This window comes from Mastigoproctus giganteus, chromosome 5 (genome assembly GCF_048544385.1).
Source record: "Mastigoproctus giganteus isolate SK-2022 chromosome 5, ASM4854438v1, whole genome shotgun sequence".
Classification (NCBI taxonomy): domain Eukaryota; kingdom Metazoa; phylum Arthropoda; class Arachnida; order Uropygi; family Thelyphonidae; genus Mastigoproctus; species Mastigoproctus giganteus.
Window position 1 is genome coordinate 228,920,033 of NC_143579.1, and position 19,717 is coordinate 228,939,749.

The 19,717-nt window shown below is 38.8% G+C and overlaps 1 protein-coding gene across 1 annotated transcript in view; it reads left to right on the forward strand.

Annotated features, from left to right (window-relative positions):
- The window catches only part of LOC150086201 (pre-mRNA splicing factor cwf19l1), an 83,837-nt gene that overhangs the window by 32,383 nt on the left and 31,737 nt on the right, over positions 1–19,717 (forward strand). The window contains exon 8 of the mRNA XM_090373779.1: positions 11,250–11,375. Within this exon, the coding sequence (XP_090229905.1) occupies positions 11,250–11,375 (126 nt within the window). The remainder of the gene's footprint in view (positions 1–11,249; positions 11,376–19,717) is intronic.

A 19,717-nucleotide genomic window follows, 5' to 3' on the forward strand; every position in this document is an offset into this window, starting at 1 on the left:
TCTGTTAATTTGTAAGTATCCCATGCATTTTTCTTCTCTGCCATATGCCTCATTAGTTCATCTGACATCCATTTTGGCCTAAACCTTGAACAATATTTCTTAGTTGGTATGTAAAGCCTAGTAGCTTCCAAGATAAGTTCTTTGAATGCTTCCCATTTTGAATTTGCTGTTGGTAACATCATCAGTTGGTCCCACTGTATAGAATTTAAATACTGTCTCAGTCCATCGTAGTCGCCTTTACGGAAGCAATAACCCTTCCCTTTACCCCTAATGGTAGTTACCTCTTTGAGTAAATCCCACTTCAGCACACTGTGATCACTGCCACCTAGTGGTTCATTTATCTGCAGATTCTTGATGCATGAAGAATCACTGCTGATAATCAAATCAGGAGTATTACTCCCTCTAGTTGCCTCCCGAACATGCTGATGTAGAAAACAATCATCCGATAAATCCACAAAAGCCCTGCTAGTGTGTGAGTATCCAGCCCCCAAATTCCAGTCAATATCTGGGAAATTAAAATCTCCCATTATAAGACACTCTGATTTACTGGCCCACTCTATTTCCCTGTACAGTTCCTTATTATACTCATCAGAGTCATTAGGCCTATAGCACACTCCTACTCTCAATTTTGATTTCCCAATGCTTATGTCACACCAAACTGACTCCACACTGCACTGTCCAGCGATGTCGACTGGCTTCACTTCCTTGGTTTTTATGTGTTTCTTAACTAATAGCATAACACCTCCCCCCTTCCTATCCTGTCTATCCTTTCTGTAGACGTTGTACTCCCCAAATTGCAGTTCCGCATCCCTTATATCTGTGTGACACCACGTCTCTGATATCCCAACAATATCTGCCTTCGATGTTTTGAGCAATACCTCAAATTCATCAAATTTATTTACTAAACTCCTAGCATTGGTGTACACGCAAGTATACCTGCACCTGTTTCTATTCTTAGCTACCCTAACACAACCCATATGTTTACTTGTACCACAATGGCTCCCAGCAGTCTCTGAAATACCATGCATCTTGTTTTTCAGGCTTCTGCTCATTCTAATAGAAGCAGTGCAAGAATCGCTTTCACCTCTGCCAGTGGCTACTGTCAATCTATTGGTCTTTGTCTCCCCCCAAGCTAGCAGTTTTCCGACCCACCTAACACTGCCTCGATAGCATCAGCAAATATTCTTGCACCCTTTCTATTTAAGTGTATCCCATCCCTGTAGAAGCAATCTCTCCTGTTAACAAGTACAGTACTTGTATGCTAATGTTCAAAAAGTTAAATGTGCATTGAAACAAATGTAAACAGTGCGTTATAGCAAGCAGTATAAAAAAAAAGATGATAAACAAAAAGTAAACAAAAACAAGTAAAAAAAAGAATTATATCAAAATTGACAGAAAATTGGGGGGGGGGAGAATTTTATATACAAAGGGCATTCAGTAAGCAGTATATTATGATGCATGATGGATTACATAATTATATCAAGTAGATGCAGCTACTTTGCATTTTTCTCTTCTACCCAGAGGGAACTTTCAGCACAGCACAGCAGATCACCATGTGCTGTGCTGAAAATTTGAATAAAAAAAATAATAATGTGGTCATTAAGTGAAAATGGCAAAATATGTGAAAACATGATCTAATGAAGAGGTTTGTGTGGTAATAAGATTTTCCTCAGTATGAAGCAGACTCCTGCTGAATAATAAACTCTGGGAAGCTATCCAGAGGAATCCTGACTGAAGGAACAATTTGGAGGAAACAGTCTGCCTTGCTTAGCAAAGGGAGTTATCTTTTCCCACAGTATTCTCCCACACGCAGTCATACAGCCTGTATATAACAGTATAACTCTGAAGCAGTTTTGCTGGGAATATCTAACCTGTCCCCTAATATAGCCTAGACCTTGAGACCAATGCTTTCCACCTGTGCAGATCACTTAAAGAAACATTAAAAAGATGCACTGATGTGGTGCCAATCTGCACCATATCAGAAGTGGTGCCAATCTGCCAGTTGATGTACAGACTGAACCCTGATTTCTTCGGTACCAGAATTGACCAGCTCGTTGTATTATTGTCTTGATAGTTATTGTGATCATGTGGAGAAATGTGTTTGATTATCCTGTATAGTTCGTTGATATTGCTGTGTATGGTAGTGTAATAACAACAAGTGTAATACACTCTTGGATGTTACTTAGTGAATGTTTCTTGTATGTGTTAACAACAGAAGTTGAAAGAAACTGGTTTAAAAAAGGGTGTTTACATCAAAGATCTAACTGCCCTTCCTCAATTTGTATTTATGTCTCTTCATTTTTGTGCAGTCTGAGCAAGAAGAAGAAGAAGAATGTCATCAGCATTGAGCTTACTCAATCCATTCAAGGCCTTAAACCCCTCAATCAGATCTTGCAGGTGCCTAGTCTCCAGGCACTTCAATATGTCAAACTTAAGCCTATCTTGGTAAAACCACCCTTTTTTCCCCTTCACCAATCTTGTTGCCTTTCTCTCCACCCATTCCAGCAGATAACCCTCCAATTGCCTCTTATCCATGAGGAAAGTTCCTTTGTATCATTGAGCAGTCCATGAGCTATCCTGGAAGCCTGTCTGCAATACTTAAAGAACTTCATATCTGACTGCACAGTTACCCCCAGATCTTTTTCATTTTCCACTAACCTGAGTGCAGTACCACACAGTTGATAAGTTAATCCGGGATTGCTTTACATGTATGCAGTACCTTGCATTTATCAATGTTAAAGTTAAACTGCCATTTCTCAGCCCATCTACATAATTTATCTAGATCTTGTTGTAGTAACTTACTACAATTACTGTCATTAACCATCCTGCCAACCTATCTATCATCTGCAAACCTAGACATTAAGTACGATATACCTTCATCAATATCATTGATAAATATTGAAAACAACAATATAAAATATGTACATGTAAAATAAATAAAAATAAATAAAAACTGGTCTATTTACAATAATATAATAAAAGCACTAAAAATTATTAAAAGCTGTAACTAAAATCCTTCAAATACTAAAATACCGGTGACCGTAGCTTTCAGAAGCGACTGCCTCCTTTCTCAACAGTGTATTACTATTGTACAGCACATCCTTAAGTAGCAGGCCCACAGCACTCACACACATGGTTCCACAGGAACATGATCAGTATTCTCCACCTGCGTATTGGGACTGGAAATGGCTCGGGAGCGTGTTATACAGAACCGATCATCCCGTCGGAGGACAACGGCCCCAAAAAGAGGATTCAAACGCACACCCCTATCTCTATTAATGATGTTATTAGATGAACTGATTTGCAAGCTCGTGAGCCACTTCCGTTCCCAGAAACCATGCGCACGGTCCACAATGACCGCACCTTCTGGGGATATCTGGTGTTGCTTCTCCCAAAAATGCTCTGCCACAGCAGACTTCCCATAATCCGCAGTCTTTATAGCATTCATGTGCTCCCCCAGACGATCCTTGAACCGCCGCCCCCCCGTCTCACCAACATAACAATCCCCACAATCCGGACACTTAATCTCATATACTACCCCACTACTAGCCTCTTTTGTTATGGGGTCTTTGAAGTGGGACACTACCGTATGCAAACTCCATCCCGGAAGCTGCACACAGCGGGTCTGACACTCACATAATGCTCGTGCAATACGTTTGGTAAGGCCCGGATAGTAGGGAATGTATGCGGTGGTGGTTGGTGCGGATGGCTCACTAGCATTGGACACCACCCCTCTAATGTATTTGTCCAAGACCCTCTTGGGGGGAATTCGCATTTTCTGAGGTCTGCTGTGACTCTACTAATTTTATTTTCTCTAACCTCGGGGGTACTGCAGTGGAACCCAACCCTATCCAATAGTGCCTTGGCCACACTATTCTTGTGTTGATTAGTTTGTGCCGAGCTGTAATGAGTGTACTGACTCCGGCACATAGCCTTTCTATACACTTCAGTTCTTAGCCTAAAACCTTCTCTAACCACCGATACATCAAGGAACGGGAGGGTTCCAGCTGCTTCCACCTCCGAGGTAAATTGAATGAAAGTGGAGAAGCAGTTAAGCACATTAAGTACTTCATCTTCCTTCCCCTTCTGTATAATGGTAAACGTGTCATCCACGTACCTTTTCCATTTATGAATGGGGAATTCCAACCCATCAAAAATCCTATTTTCCAGTTCCTCCATGGCTAGATTAGCTACAAGGCGCTAATGGGGGAACTCATGACTGTACCATGAACCTGCTTATACATAATATCTTGAAAAACCATAGTAGTACTAGAAAGGCAAAACTCTAACCCTTACAAATGTCATCAATATTTAAAAGCGACCTTGCATTTAAAGTATCATCCTTCTCCAAAACCATTCTTACACATTGGACCCCATGCTTAATGGAGATACATGTAAACAGGGAAACTACATCAAATGAAATCATAATTTCCCCTTCCTCCATAATCTGATCCTTCACAAAGCCTACAAAATCCTTGCTGTCCGTAATAACAAAACTAGAATGTCCCACTATAGGGGCAATCAGCCTGGCTAAGAATCTCGACAGGGGCTTGTTGGGCTCTGGAATACAGCGAAACTTCTCCTAACGGACACCTCTCGTTAACGGACATCTCTCTACAACGGACATTTTCAAATTCCCTAACTCACCTCCATTGGTTTTAACGTGTTTGCAGCTTCTGTCTAGCGGACATTCTCTGTAACGGACGCGGACAGGCAATCTGCACTGTTTCGTTTAGATTAGCACTTAATTTGATCTCCTCATAACGGACAGCGGGCGAACTTACGGCCCTTTTTCTAGAAACGTTTCTTCCACGTATTGCCTCAATCGTGTGTTTATTTTCTATTTCCGATTCTCTGAATTTTATCAAGGTTTACGTCACGGTTCTAAACCCTTTTTCAAGAATTTTAAGGCACGTGTAAAACTTCTGATGAATTCGGTGTGTGCAGGGGGGGGGGATATGGTCGGCCTTTCGTCTTTTCAGTTTTGTTCAGTGTCGTGTGAAGTGCACAATGTCTTCTGGTAAACATTTAACTTTAAAAGATAAAGTCGAACTCATTAATGCGTATGATCGGCAAAAAAATAGTGTTCGCAATCTCGCTGCAAAATTCGAAATCAGGAAGACGCAGGTAAGCAACATCCTAAAGGAAAAAAAATGAACTGCTCAAACAATTTTGGCAACACGGAAATGATCAGGTTCAAAAATAATTCCCGAAAACTGTTGGACTTCAATTGACAATGTTACGTATGAGTGGTTTTGTCGCGAACATGCTAAAAAAATTCCCATTAATGGGCCTATTATTAGGGAAGAGGCTTTGGAGGTTGCGAAATCTATGGGAGTAAATGAGTTCAAAGCTTCTGTGGGATGGCTAGACAAGTTCAAAACTCGGCATAAAATTTCTTGGAAAACCGTAAGTGGTGAAGGTGGATCTGTTGATACTGGGGTTGTAACAGAGTGGACCGTCATATTGGAAGATTTATGTCGTGATTTTGAAGCTAAGGATATTTACAACTGTGACGAAACAGGGTTGTTTTTTTAAAGCTCTTCCTGAAAAAACAATGAGTCTTAAAAATGAAAAGTGCCAGGGCGGAAAAATTTCTAAGGAACGCTTGACTGTACTATTGTGTACAAATATGCTGGGAGACTTTGAGCAACTTCTTGTTATAGGAAAACCACAAAATCCTCAAGGATTTTGTGGTTTTACTATTGTTTCAAGGGCATAAAGTTGAATCTTTTGAATGTTGACTGGAAGTCTAATAAAAAAGCGTGGATGACACGAGATATCATGAGCGAATGGATAAGTCAATTTAACCAAAACATGATTTGTCAAAACAGAAAAATTATTCTTTTCATGGATAATGCTGCATCTCACCCGCACATTGAATTGTCCAACATTCAAATCGTTTTTCTGCTGCCAAACAAATCTACAGTGTGTCAGCCCTTGGATCAAGGGATAATAAAAAAATTTAAACTTCACTACAGAAAACGTGTTTTAAGACATCTCATTGCAAACATGAACGATGTAACGTGTGCGAGTGACCTTGCAAAGAAAATCACATCCTAGATGCGATTCAATGGATTTCCTCTTCAGTAAACGCAATTAGAAAACAAACTGTGGTGAACTGTTTTGTAAAGTCTGGCTTCTCAAACGCAAAAATTGAAGTTGTGAACAGCAATGTGGAGCAACAAGAAGAACAAGAACTTCAACATCTATTGATAATGTACAATACTTCAGCTACAAAGTGATCCTGGCTACAAAGGTATAGACTCGAACCTCACTACAGAAGATGGTGCTCTAGATATCAACGACATTATCATCGATATTTTTCAAGAAGTTCCTCATGAGGATGAAGAAATGGAAGGAGGTCATTCTGTCGAAGAAGATATTAACACGAACCACCGATGAAAATAGAAGCGCTCATACAAATCAATCGTTTAAAAATGTTTTTAAAAAATGTTTTTCACTCCAAACAAATGTTGAAAACAAAATTATCGGCCGGAAGAAGGTGCAGAAGAAAATAAGTGATTACTGTATGTATTTTTCTTAAGATAAAGTCATAATATGCATAGCACAATTGTATGTATATTATTTACAAAAATATTGTTCAAAATCTGTATATATTTTAATTTATTTAAATGTTTAACGATTTTTCTTTTTTTTCTCTCCCTCAGACTTCTTGTTAGCGGACACTTCTCTCTAACGGACACATTTTCGTTCCCCATGGCTGTCCGTTAAAGGGAAGTTTCACTGTATATCAATAGTAGTGTATCTTCAGTTCATTTTTCACTGATAATGAGATTAGTTTTAGATAAAGTAACCAGAATTTTGTATACCTATAGGCAGAGGCAAATCAGTAAATTTAACAAGTTATTAGAGGAGGCAACGGTTTTATGCAATGATAATAGTACTAATTTTGTTCATAACTTGAGTGGTAAGCAACTAACTAAGGACTAGGAAGGGGTATTGAGCTTGGGTACCAAGTTTGCTTTGGTGCCTCCTAAACCACCTATTGCAGAGATAGCCATGGGTATAAAAACAGCTATCTGTAAATTACCAGTGACCCAGGCCAATGAAATATGTATTAGAACTTCTGATATTTTGTGTCAGACCAAGACGGCCCCTTCTAACCTCAGTTTTAGCCATAGAAGAGCATTGAGAGAACTTAGACAGGATGATAAAATTGTAGTCTTACCTGCCAATAAAGGCAGATCCATGGTAATTTTGGATAAAGAAGATTATCATAAAAAAGCCTTAGATCTTTTACAGGACACCACTTCGTATGAGGTCACCCGGAGAAATCCGTTAGTCTAGAACGGCAGGTTAATAGTATTATACAGTGTTGGCAGGAGGCAGGAAAGATAACCAAGGAGGACTTCTGGTCTTTGCATGCAGCAGGGTGCCGGCTGCCCAGGTTTTACGGTCTCCCGAAGACACATAAAGTGGGTGTGCTACTTAGACCAATTGTGTCTTTTGTAGGTAGCCCCACTCATGCCATATTGAGATTCTTAGCCAGGCTGATTGCCCCTATAGTGGGACGTTCTAGTTTTGTTATTAAGGACAGCAAGGATTTTGTGGGCTTTGTGAAGGATCAGATTATAGGGGAAGGGGAGATTATGATTTCATTTGATGTAGTTTCCCTGTTTACATGTATCCCCATTAAACATGGGGTCCAGAGTGTAAGAATGGCTTTGGAGAAGGATGATACTTTAAATGCAAGGTCGCTTTTAAATATTGATGACATTTGTAAGGGTGTAGAGTTTTGCCTTTCTAGTACTACTATGGTTTTTCAAGATATTATGTATAAGCAGGTCCATGGCACAGCCATGGGTTCCCCCATTAGTGCCATTGTAGCTAATCTAGCCATGGAGGAACTGGAAAATAGGATTTTTGATGGGTTAGAATTCCCCATTCATAAATGGAAAAGGTACGTGGATGACATGTTTATCATTATACAGAAGGGGAAGGAAGATGAAATACTTAATGTGCTTAATTGCTTCTCCCCTTTCATTCAATTTACCTCGGAGGTGGAAGCAGCTGGAACCCTCCCGTTCCTTAATGTATCGGGTGGTTAGAGAAGGTTTTAGGCTAAGAACTGAAGTGTATAGAAAGGCTATGTGCCGGAGTCAGTACACTCATTACAGCTCGGCACAAACTAATCAACACAAGAATAGTGTGGCCAAGGCACTATTGGAAAGGGTTGGGTCCCACTGCAGTACCCCTGAGGTTAGAGAAAGGAAATTAGTAGAGTCACAGCAGACCTCAGAAAATGCGGCTACCCCCAGAGGGTCTTGGACAAATACATTAGAGGGGTGGTGTCCAATGCTAGTGAGCCATCTGCACCAACCACCACTGCATACATTCCCTACTATCCGGGCCTTACCGAACGTTTTGCACGAGCATTACGTGAATGTCAGACCCGCTGTGTGCAGCTTCCGGGACGGAGTTTGCATGCGGTGGTGTCCCAAGTCAAAGACCCCATAACAAAAGAGGCTAGTAGTGGAGTAGTATATGAGATTAAGTGTCCGGATTGTGGGGATTGTTATGTTGGTGAGACGGGGGGGGGGGGTGGTTCAAGGATCATCTGGGGGAGCACATGAATGTTGTAAAGACCACGAATTATAGGAAGTCTGCTGTGGCGGAGCATTTTTAGGAGAAGCAACACCAGATATCCCCAGAAGGTGCGGTCATTGTGGACTGTGCGCATGGTTTCTGGGAACGGAAGTGGCTCGAGAGCTTGCGAATCAGATCATCTAATAACATCATTAATAGAGATAGGGGTGCACATTTGCATCCCCTTTTTGAGGCCGTTGTCCTCTGACGGGACGATCGGTTCTGTATAACACGCTCCCAAGCCATTTCCGGTCCCAGTACGCAGGTGAGAATACCGATCATGTTCCTGTGGAACCACGTGTGTGAGTGCTGTGGGCCTGCTACTTAAGGATGTGCTGTACAATAGTAATACACTGTTGAGAAAGAAGGTAGTCACTTCTGAAAGCTGCGGTCACCGGTATTTTAGTATTTGAAGGATTTTAGTTACAGCTTTTAATAATTTTTAGTGCTTTTATTATATTATTGTAAATAGACCAGGTTTTATTTATTTTATATGTACATATTTTATATTTTATATTTTAAATTAAATATTATTTAATTGCATGGTTGGTGTTGAGTCTAGTTATTATGACCATTTTTATGTGCAACAATATTAAAAACTTTCCTGAAATCCAAGTATATGATATCAAAATTGATTTTTGCATCCAGTCCCTTTGTTATTGCATCATAGTGTTCTATCAGATTTGTTAGACAAGGTCAGCTCTTAATAAATCCATGCTGTGACTGCAGTGTAATTGTATCCTTGTCTAGATGGTCGTGGATTACTTCTTTAACCAATGACTCCATTATTTTCCCTGTTATTAAAGTTAAACCTTTGATCTACTTTGTAAATTAGGGATACATTCGCACATCTTCAGTCCATAGTGACCTCCCCTGAATCCAAAGATGCTCTCATAATTATGGATAAGGGTTTGCTTACCACCTTTGCTGCCTCCCTTAATATAATTGGATCGATCCTATCCACTCCCAGGAACCTTTTTTATGTTTAGTTTCAATAATTTCTCTTTCACCTTCCTCTCATTATCACAAAATCATTTAGCTCTCTGTTAGAGTTTGATAAACTTCTGGCACCCCCTTTCCTAAAAAAATATACTAGACGAGCACTTTAGCACTTGTGGTATTTATATTCCATAATAGTAAATGGATAAAAATTAAGTAGCCTTTACCTCGTTAATAAAATTTTTTACAAGAAAACAATTTTTCAATTGTGGTATTCAATTTTGAAAAAAATCATAATAATAAAGATTTGAAATCCTTGTTGTTAGTTAGTTTGGTTTTTAGGAGCATTAGCGACTAAGGCCATATTGCTCTGGGGATATGCGGTGGTCATTCCCTGACCTTTCTGCATCCTCCATATTTGGTGGTCACGGGCTCGAACCCCGGTCTAATCAGGAAGCATGTGCTACGCACTGCTGCTCCTGCCCACCTGGCTACGGAGGTGCCTTGAAATCCCTGTATGTATACTCTATAAAAAAAAAACTTGAATACAGTTAGGTTTGGACCATTGCCTCTCATGGTTTGACCATTCTCAAAACCTAACCAGCATTACTAATAGAACTTTAAACTTGTCAAGATCTCCACCATAGAACAATACATTTGAAGGAGCTGTTTATTGTATTTATTTTTCTCTATATTGTAAAGTGTATTGCTGCTTTAAATGGCAGTATGTAAGTAATGTTTTTTAGGTTCATGACTAAAAAAAAAGTAATTAGTAGATCATTCATTGAATTAATAAGCATGATGTTTTATTTCTAACAGAGAAAAATCTATTCAAGGAGGTGTAACATGACTCTTGTAGCTATAATTATTATTATTATTATTTATTATATATTTTTTTCTGATTGGAAAAGTCACCCTGAGAAATATTGAATGCCCAAATATAAGCAACTTTTTCCCCTCCAAAATTGATACTTTTAAAATAGGATGTGGCTTATAAGTGGTTCTTAAAGGAAAACAAATTGTCATTGGATTGTCTAGATTTGGTACAAGTACATAGTTTTTACCAAGAGATTACACTTATAATTTTGATTAAATGATATATTATGATATCCATTCAAATCAGTGTCACCAGCATATAGAGTTCTAATAGAATTGCATCACACCTAGTTTTTGATGTTATTAGAGCTTTTCATTATAGAGCAGTTACATAGAGATATATGGAATTGCTTACTCTGAGTTATTCTGATATATATATAGAAGTTGGAATGACTGTGAGAGATTTGTATTTCAACATTTCTAGAGTCAGCAGTCATCAGCATGCAGGCATTCATGGTTCCTTGTCTCCAAATTAATTATTTTTCAAGTAACCTTTATATTAGTATTCTACATTTAAGAGTTTCACAATTATTTCAACCTTGAAATATATTGCACATGTGCCTATTTATATCAAAAACAATAAAAGTGTGCAAACAATTTTTTTCATTTCAAGATCAAAATAATCTTGGGGGTTTCACTTATCTTGGTATATGTGGCGTGTTTTTTGATACAAATTATATTTTCGGTTTTGGTTGTTATTGCTATTATATTTTCTAAGATGAAGATTGATAACATATAATTTTATTTATAAAATTTAAAAAATTAAATTATGTTTTCTGTTTTGTGCTAACAAAATATTTTATTTTATTTATTTTTTTACCCAGTGGCTGTATGCATTTTCTATTTCACCAATGATTTCCATGCCAAAATCAGAATTAGTGAAGCAACCGCTGGACGTTACTGAATGTCCTTATAAATTCAGTGAAACAGAACTTAAAGCTACATTTAAGGTAATTTTCCCAATTAAATTATTGAGAATTTGTTATTTATATTAATAAAGAAAAGTAAACATCAAACCAAGTTGTTAATTATTGGAATAAGTTACCTCTGTAGGTAAAGGCTGATAGGTATAGAAATTCAAAGGTTGCTGGATTGGTACATATGCAAAGAGAGAAACACATAGGTAGTTTATTTTATTTATTTATTTTTTATATTATTATTTTGTTTTATTTTATTTTATTTTATTTTTTGGCTGATGCAACAAATGCTTGATGCTTCCTTATACCATATGGCTTATACAGATCCTTGAGGTTGTCACAGACATTCTCTCAGATATGCCAGACAAGCTGTACTTGATACCTGGGAGTCTAAAACGCTGATGGAATTAATATTCAGGTGACATTCAAGACAAGTGGACCCAATTTGGGCAAAGTCCGGAAGGTCTGTGACAGCCAAATCCTCTGCTTGCACCTTCACGATGGTGGGGCTGTTAGTAATCCTGGATATAACCTCCATGTACAAGCACATGGTGAGTGACCACCCAGGACTGAACCAACGTAAGCAGGGATCGAGGTGTGGTGCCCACACCACATGGAGGAATGCCACTCCTCTGTGTTACCAGGTAATACTAGGTGGTAGATGACTCTCATCAACTGGTGCAATACCACCACTTTGCTTATTGGAGGCTTGAAGTGGTGGAACCCATGTTTAGTCTCCATAGCTAAGTTCCAGTCAACCTTTCCCCATCTCTTCCATCATGCAGTATCACTGATGACTTGCAGTTATGATGAACATCATGGCGAGATCCAATCTTCCTTACATTTCGAAGTTACAGCTCTAAAACAGTATTCGCAGGCTGGCCGCTAGTTAGTACACTGGACCGAACCTATTGGTAACTCTTTAGGAGGGTTCCGGATCAGCTCGTTTATAATCTTGCTACCTCTACTCTGCCAGATAGTGACTGGAGGGAGTCTGAGTAGTGTGTATGCAGGGGGGGGGGCATTGTCGAGGCCATGTTATTTCAAGGATCTGGGTATATTCTTACCATGTGTATACCGTATCCAAAAATTTCATTACTTCATACAGCACATTTCCCCCCCCACCAACTTTTTCTTACTGCTGAATACACCATGAATTGTCAAACTAATAGAGTAAACTTATCTGCGAAAAGATCTAAACCTCCCAAACACTTCCTACTTCATTTCATAAATGTACGTGTTCTCATTTCTAATCAAAATGGCATCCATTTCCACTTGCAGTCTGCCAAACCCCATGTACTTTCCTTGACAGAATCTCATTTATCGGTTGATTCAACTACTGCTCATCTCAGTTGCCAAAATTATTCACTGTATGATTCCTTTTGCCTCAAAGGTGGTACTTGTGCATATGTCTGTTCCGATATTCCCTGTCAGAGACTTGGTAATTTGGAATCTCCTCTTTTCAATCTTCTCTGGCTTAAAATCTCTTTACCTCATTGTGTCAAATTCATCTGTTGTCTCTACCGTTTTTCCAACTCCACTAATCACTTGGAGCTCTTTGACTTCCTCTCTTTGCAACTTGACTTTCTCCAGTCCAACTTTCCTAACACTGAGGTAACTTTCCTTGGTGATTTTAATGTTCAGAACTCCAGCTAGCTTTCGTTTTCTAGTCACGCAAAGCCAGCTGGTCGAGATGCTGAGGCTTTTGCAATTACTAATGACCTTCCACAGATTGTTCATTTACCTACAAGAATACCGGACAATCCTAACCATACAGCCAATACACTTGATCTTTTTCTCACAAACAACCCTTCTAAGTACACGGTTGAAGTGAGTGGTCCTTTAGGCACCTCAGATCACAACTTGGTGATTGTCTCTTCTCCAATTGAGCCTTTATCTTATTAGCATTAGCATTAGTAGAGGCATATGATGCAAGAAAGCAAGCTTATGCAGCATCAGTCAAAAAAAAAATCCCACTTCCATTTCATCCCTCTATTCATTCGAAATACCTGTCCAGCTGAGCCTTAAATTTATTTAGGCTATTAACTTCCACAAGGGATGGAAGTCTGTTCCACCAACCAACTACCCGCTGGCTAAAGGCAAATTTCTGCACGTCTATCCTACATCTGTCTTTCCTCAATTTGAATTTATGCCCTCTCAGGTGATTATTCTGAGCAAGAGGAAGAATCCCATCGGCATTGAGCATGCTCACACCATTCAAGGCTTTATACACCTCTATCAGATCACCTCGCCAGTGCCTAGTCTCCAGACACTGTAATTTGCAAAACTTAAGCCTTTCTTCGTAAGAGCAACCCTTTGTTCCATTCACTAATCTTATTGCCCTTCTCTGTACTCGTTCCAGCAGAACTACATCCTTCTTGAAATGAGGCCTCCAGACCTGTATACAGTACTCAATGTGTGGCCTGACCATTGCCTTATACAAGGGAATAATCACCTACTTATCCCTGCTAGAAAAATTCCTGTATATCATTGACAAGACACCATGAGCTACTCTTGCAGCCTGCCTGCACTGTTCAGAAAACTTCATGTCTGCCTGCACAATTACCCCCAGGTCCTTTTCATTCTCTACCACTGTCAGTGTAGTACCACAGAGTTGATACGTTGCTCTGGGGTTGCTGTTTCCCATATGTAGTACTTTACATTTGTCAATGTTAAACTTCATTTTCCACCGCTCAGCCCATCTGCTCAACGTTTCCAGATCCTGTTGCAGCAGCATACTGTCAGCAGTGTCCTTAACAACCCTGCCAACCTTTGTATCATCTGCAGACTTTGACATTAAGCTTGATATACCATCATCAATATCATTTATAAATACAAAAAACAACAATGGACTCAACACTGAACCCTGAGGGACTCCACTAATAACATTAGTCCACGATGAGCAGTGTCCATTGATTACCACTCTCTGTCTCCTCCCCCTCAACCATCCCTTTATCCATAGCAGCAATATGCCTCCAATGCCACACTGCTCCAATTTGTGCAGCAGTCTTCAATGTGCAACAGTATCAAAAGCCTTTCTAAGATCCAAATATATAATATCAAAGTTATTCCCTGCATCCAGTTCTTTTGTGACTGCATCATAGTATCCAATCAAATTGGTAACGCAAGACTTTCCCTTAACAAAACTATGCTGTGTCCGAGCTATAACTGAAGTCTTTTCTGGATGATCCTGCAATGCTTCTTTAACCAGTGCCTCCATTAATTTTTCTGGAACAGAAGTTAAACTCACAGGTCTATAATTACTTGTGTCAGCCTTTGATCCTCCTTTGTGAATTGGGGTCACATTTGCACATCTACAGTCTATGGGTACTTCCCCTGAGTCCAAGGAAGCTGTCATAATTATCGCTAAGGGTTTGCTTACTTCCTTTGCTGCCTCCTTTAATATAACTGGATAGATCCCATCCACCCCAAGTGCCTTTCTTGTGTTTATCTTCAACAATTTCTCCTCCACTTTACTCTCAGTTATTACAAGATTATCTAGCTTACTGCCAGAGTTGAATACACCTCTGGCATTCCTCTCGCTGAATAACTCATCATGTGTGAATGTCGATGCAGAATATTCATTTAGTTTGTGAGCTACCTGAGCAGGATCATCAACAGTTGAACCATCGATATCAAGTGGACCAATCTGATTCATCCCCTTCCTTCTAGAGTTTACATAAGAAAATAACCCTTTGCTGTTTTTCTTTGCATCCTTTGCGAAAGATTTGTCGTAATCTGCCTTTGCCTGCCTAACCTCCTTTGTAACTTGGTTACAGATCAACTTGTATCTATCATAGACTTCTGTGTCACGTGTTAATTTATATGTATCCCAAGCATTTTTCTTCTCTGCCATATGTCTCATTAGTTCATCTGACATCCATTTTGGCCTAAACTTTGAACAATATTTCTTAGTTGGTATGTAAAGCCTAGTAGCTTCCAAGATAAGTTCTTTGAATGCTTCCCATTTTGAATTTGCTGTTGGTAACATCATCAGTTGGTCCCACTGTATAGAATTTAAATACTGTCTCAGACCATCATAGTCGCCTTTATGAAAGCAAAAACCCTTCCCTTTACCCCTGATGGTAGTTACCTCTTTGAGTAAATCCTACTTCAACACACTGTGATCACTGCTACCTAGTGGTTCATTTATCTGCAGATTCTTAATGCATGAAGGATCACTACTGATAATCAGATCAAGAGTATTACTCCCTCTAGTTGCCTCCCGAACATGCTGATGTAGAAAACAATCATCCAATAAATCCACAAAAGCCTTGCTAGTGTGTGAGTGACCAACTCTCAAATTCCAGTCAGTATTTGGGAAATTAAAATCCCCCATTATAAGACACTCTGATTTACTGGCCCACTCTATTTCCCTGTACAGTTTCTTATTATACTCATCAGAGTCATTAGGCCTATAGCACACTCCTACTCTCAATTTTGATCTCCCAATGCTTATGTCACACCAAACTGACTCGACACTGCACTGTCCAGTGATGTCGACTGGCTTCACTTCCTTGGATTTTATGTGTTTCTTAACTAATAGCATAACCCCTCCTCCCTTCCGATCCTGTCTATCCTTTCTGTACACATTGTACTCCCCCAATTCCATTTCTGCATTCCTTATATATGTGTGACACCACGTCTCTGATATCCCAACAATATCAGCCTTTGATGTTTTGAGCAATACTTCAAATTCATCAAATTTATTTACCAAACTCCTAGCATTGGTGTACACGCAAGTATACATACTAAGTAATAATCTACAAACTCTTTAAGTTAAACTTTAAACTAAGTATCGTAACTAGGAATATAAAGCTACTCTAGAAAATAAGTTAATATGCCAATTTAAGCTAATAAAACAGAAAAAACTTCTCTATTCCAGGAGCAGTGAAAACTTTGCCTGCACAAGGCTACTCTCGTTCCCAACGAGAGTAGCCTTGTGCTCTTGGCTATCTCATGGCTATTCCCAACATCGTATTGTTTGGCATTACAAGAATGCAAAATGGGATGACCTGCGAGATTTCTTTTCCTTGGTCGGATTACTGTTTCAAAACTTCTGATGTCAACATTTGCTCAGATTGTGTCAGTGAAATTATTCTTGTAGGAATGGAATCCTTTATTACACACTCCACTTTAAAATCTCGTCCCCTATCTAAACCTTGGTTTTCCAATAAATGTGCTAAGGCTGTTCAAGAGAAGAACGTTGCATATCGTAATTGACTTGTTTCCAATTCTTCAGTTTCATTTTCTGCTTGCACCAAAGCTCGCAATAATTGTAAAGCAGTTATTAATCAGTTGAAACTAGATTTTGAATAGGCTAAGAGTAGAAAACTTGCTTCTTACCCTAATGATAGCCGAGCATTTTGGTCTCCTGCCAAAGCTATTGGCCGCAACTTTTGCCCATCTCTGCTCCCACCTCTGTCAAAACCAGATGGTTCTATTGTCACTTCCGCCAAGGATAAAGCTGACCTGCTAGCATCCCATTTTTCTTCCAACTCATGTATTAATGATCTTGGTAAAACACCTCCCACCATTCTCAACACGCTCCATTCAATACCTCCTGTGGTCTTCCGTCAAAAGGATGTCAGAAGGATTTTGATGAATCTTGATGCTAAGAAAGTTCCAGGTCCTGATAGTATTTCTCCACTTGGTCTCAAAATCTGTGCTCCTGAACTTACTCCTGTTCTTTGCTGCCTTTTTTCACTTTCTTATTCCAAAGGTATTTTTCCGTCTGGTTGGAAATTTGCTGATATCCAGCCAGTTCCTAAAATGAGTGAGAAATCCCTCCCATCCAATTATCGTCCAATTGCAATTACTTCTACTCTTTCTAAAGTAATGAGAAATCAGTTAACTGCCAACTCTTAAACTACCTAGAAACGTTCCATCTGATCAATGATCTCCAGTATGATTTGATTCCATCAGTGTCGATCCACTGGTGATATTCTGGCTTATGTTACCCATTTATGTACAAATTCAATGGAAAAGTTCGGTGAAACACAAGCAGTTGCTCTTGACATCCCAAAGGCTTTCGAGTGTGTTTGGCATAAAGGTCTTCTAAACAAGCTTCCATCTTATGGTTTGCCAACTGTTTTTAGTAATTGGTTATCCAGTTTTCTCTCTGATCACTGACTGAGGGTGATGGTAGATGGCTCTCTGTCTTATAACCTCTTCACTAATGCCGGTGTCCCCCAAGTTTCAGTTCTTTTCCCCCACTCTTTTCCTCTTGTATATTAATGACCTTCTTCCATTGACTGGAAATCCTATCCATAGTTTTGCCGATGATAGCACATTGCATTCCACTTTCCATTTTGAGAAACCTTGCCCTGCTCAATCAGCTTCAACTTCTTCAATATCTGCTACCAATTCCTTAAATGCCAATCTCCAGGTAAATCTCCAATGGGGCAAAGACAACTTAGTTGATTTCAATCCTTCTAAAACTGTCTTGTCTTATATCTCGCAAAAAGAATTCTTCTGCTCCTATGCTTATCTTTGGTGACACTCCGATTTCTAGGCAAGTTGATATATCTCTTTTGGGGATACCCTGACTTCTAATCTCTCTTGGCACAAGCACATTACAAATATTGCTTCCTTTGCATCTAAAAAACTTGGTTTCCTTTTTCGCTCTCGTCATTACTTTTCTTCCAAACAGCTGTTCACTCTGTACAAATTGCAAATCTGCCCTACCATGGAATATTGTTCCCACATCTGGGGGTGGTGCCCCCAAAACCTCTCTCAGGCTTCTAGATTCCATTCAGAAGAGGGCAGTTAGGTTAATTAATGATTTCTCTCTAACAGAGTCTTTCCATTCGCTGTCTCATAGACATACTGTTGCTGCTGCATGCCTCTTCTTCAGATACTTCCATGGGCACTGTTCTTCTGAATTGGCGTCTATAATTCCCACTCTCTCTTTCAAAACAGTCCGAACACATGCCGCCACCAGCCAACATCCATTTACTGTCCAACTTCAAACTCACAGAACCAACTTTTCATCTTCCTGGTTTATTCATTCAACTGCTGTTTTCTGGAACAACCTTCCTTCATACATATTTCCTGAAAATTACAGTCTACAAAAAGTTCATGGCTAATGTCAACAAATAGCTTCTTTCGTCTTCTCAACCTCCCACCCAAGCACGGTTCTAATACCTCCCTTGTTTGGGATTTTCATTAAAAAAAAAAAATACAGATACTATTAAATGAGTAAAATTTTGCTCTCATACAAAATTTTATGGCTTTGCCATAATTATTGAGAATATTTCTCAAAGTTGTAATTCAAAAATTTTATTTTCCATAAAAAACTCTCTCTCTCCCATCCCTACCCCCATTACACAAACTTTGCCTTTATTTTATTAACTATATGCAAAAATTATGCTTTTAACACTACTAATCACCATAATTTGTAATTACCAGAAAACATTTAGTAATTGTAGATTTTACTGTACAATTACTAATTAACCATAATTCCTTATTTTCGCTAGGTAAATTTTAATATGTTTAATTCTGATCACTTAATTTTAATCTGAATTTTGAAAAGCATGCATTCTGGAAACATCCATAAAAAGGATGTAATTGAGTTCTGCAATCATTGTATGGAAGTAATTTCATAATTCTTGAAACTGATACCTCTTAACTTAGACAAGTAGTACCAATCCTGGCACATATCACTTTTGGTACTATAATGAATTAAGAATTTCTGGCCTCAGAGAGGGCTTGATATCTTATGCATCAGGTTGTATTCCTGTTTATTTCCATTTGACTTTCATCATTCACAACATTTGTTCATTGACTGGTGTATACTAATTAGGAATCCTAATTAAATGACAGCAACTAAATCAGCTGATTTTGCATTGGAATGTTAAAGAATACCTGAAATAACTCATGGAGAAATCCCTACACCCTCTGCCTTAGATTGGCTAGCTGTAGCCCACTTGAAAAGGCCTTTCCAATCTTGGTGAATTCAAACCTGAAACTCTCTAAATGATGTAGCTGGGTAGTCATAGAAGGAATACAGGTACACTTGTTTGAATTAACCACAGTTCGAGTTCCTACAAAATATTTGGTCATGTTTTTGTATTCTTTGTCTTGTACTTCCTTCTTTGGCTGTGCTGGAATTTGGCTGTGATTTTCTTAACATAGAGAACATTAAAGATTAGGAGAAGAAAGACATGATAATTAAATATTTGCATACCTTAGCAGTTTATTAACTATATGCAAAAATTATGCTTTTAACACTACTAATCACCATAATTTGTAATTACCAGAAAACATTGATATACCAAGTGTAATGAAGAAGTCAGTTTAGGTAAAGAAGCTAAGCGGAGTTAAGTTGTATTTTAAAATCTTCAGAATATACCTGGCAACTCAAGGTTTATTCT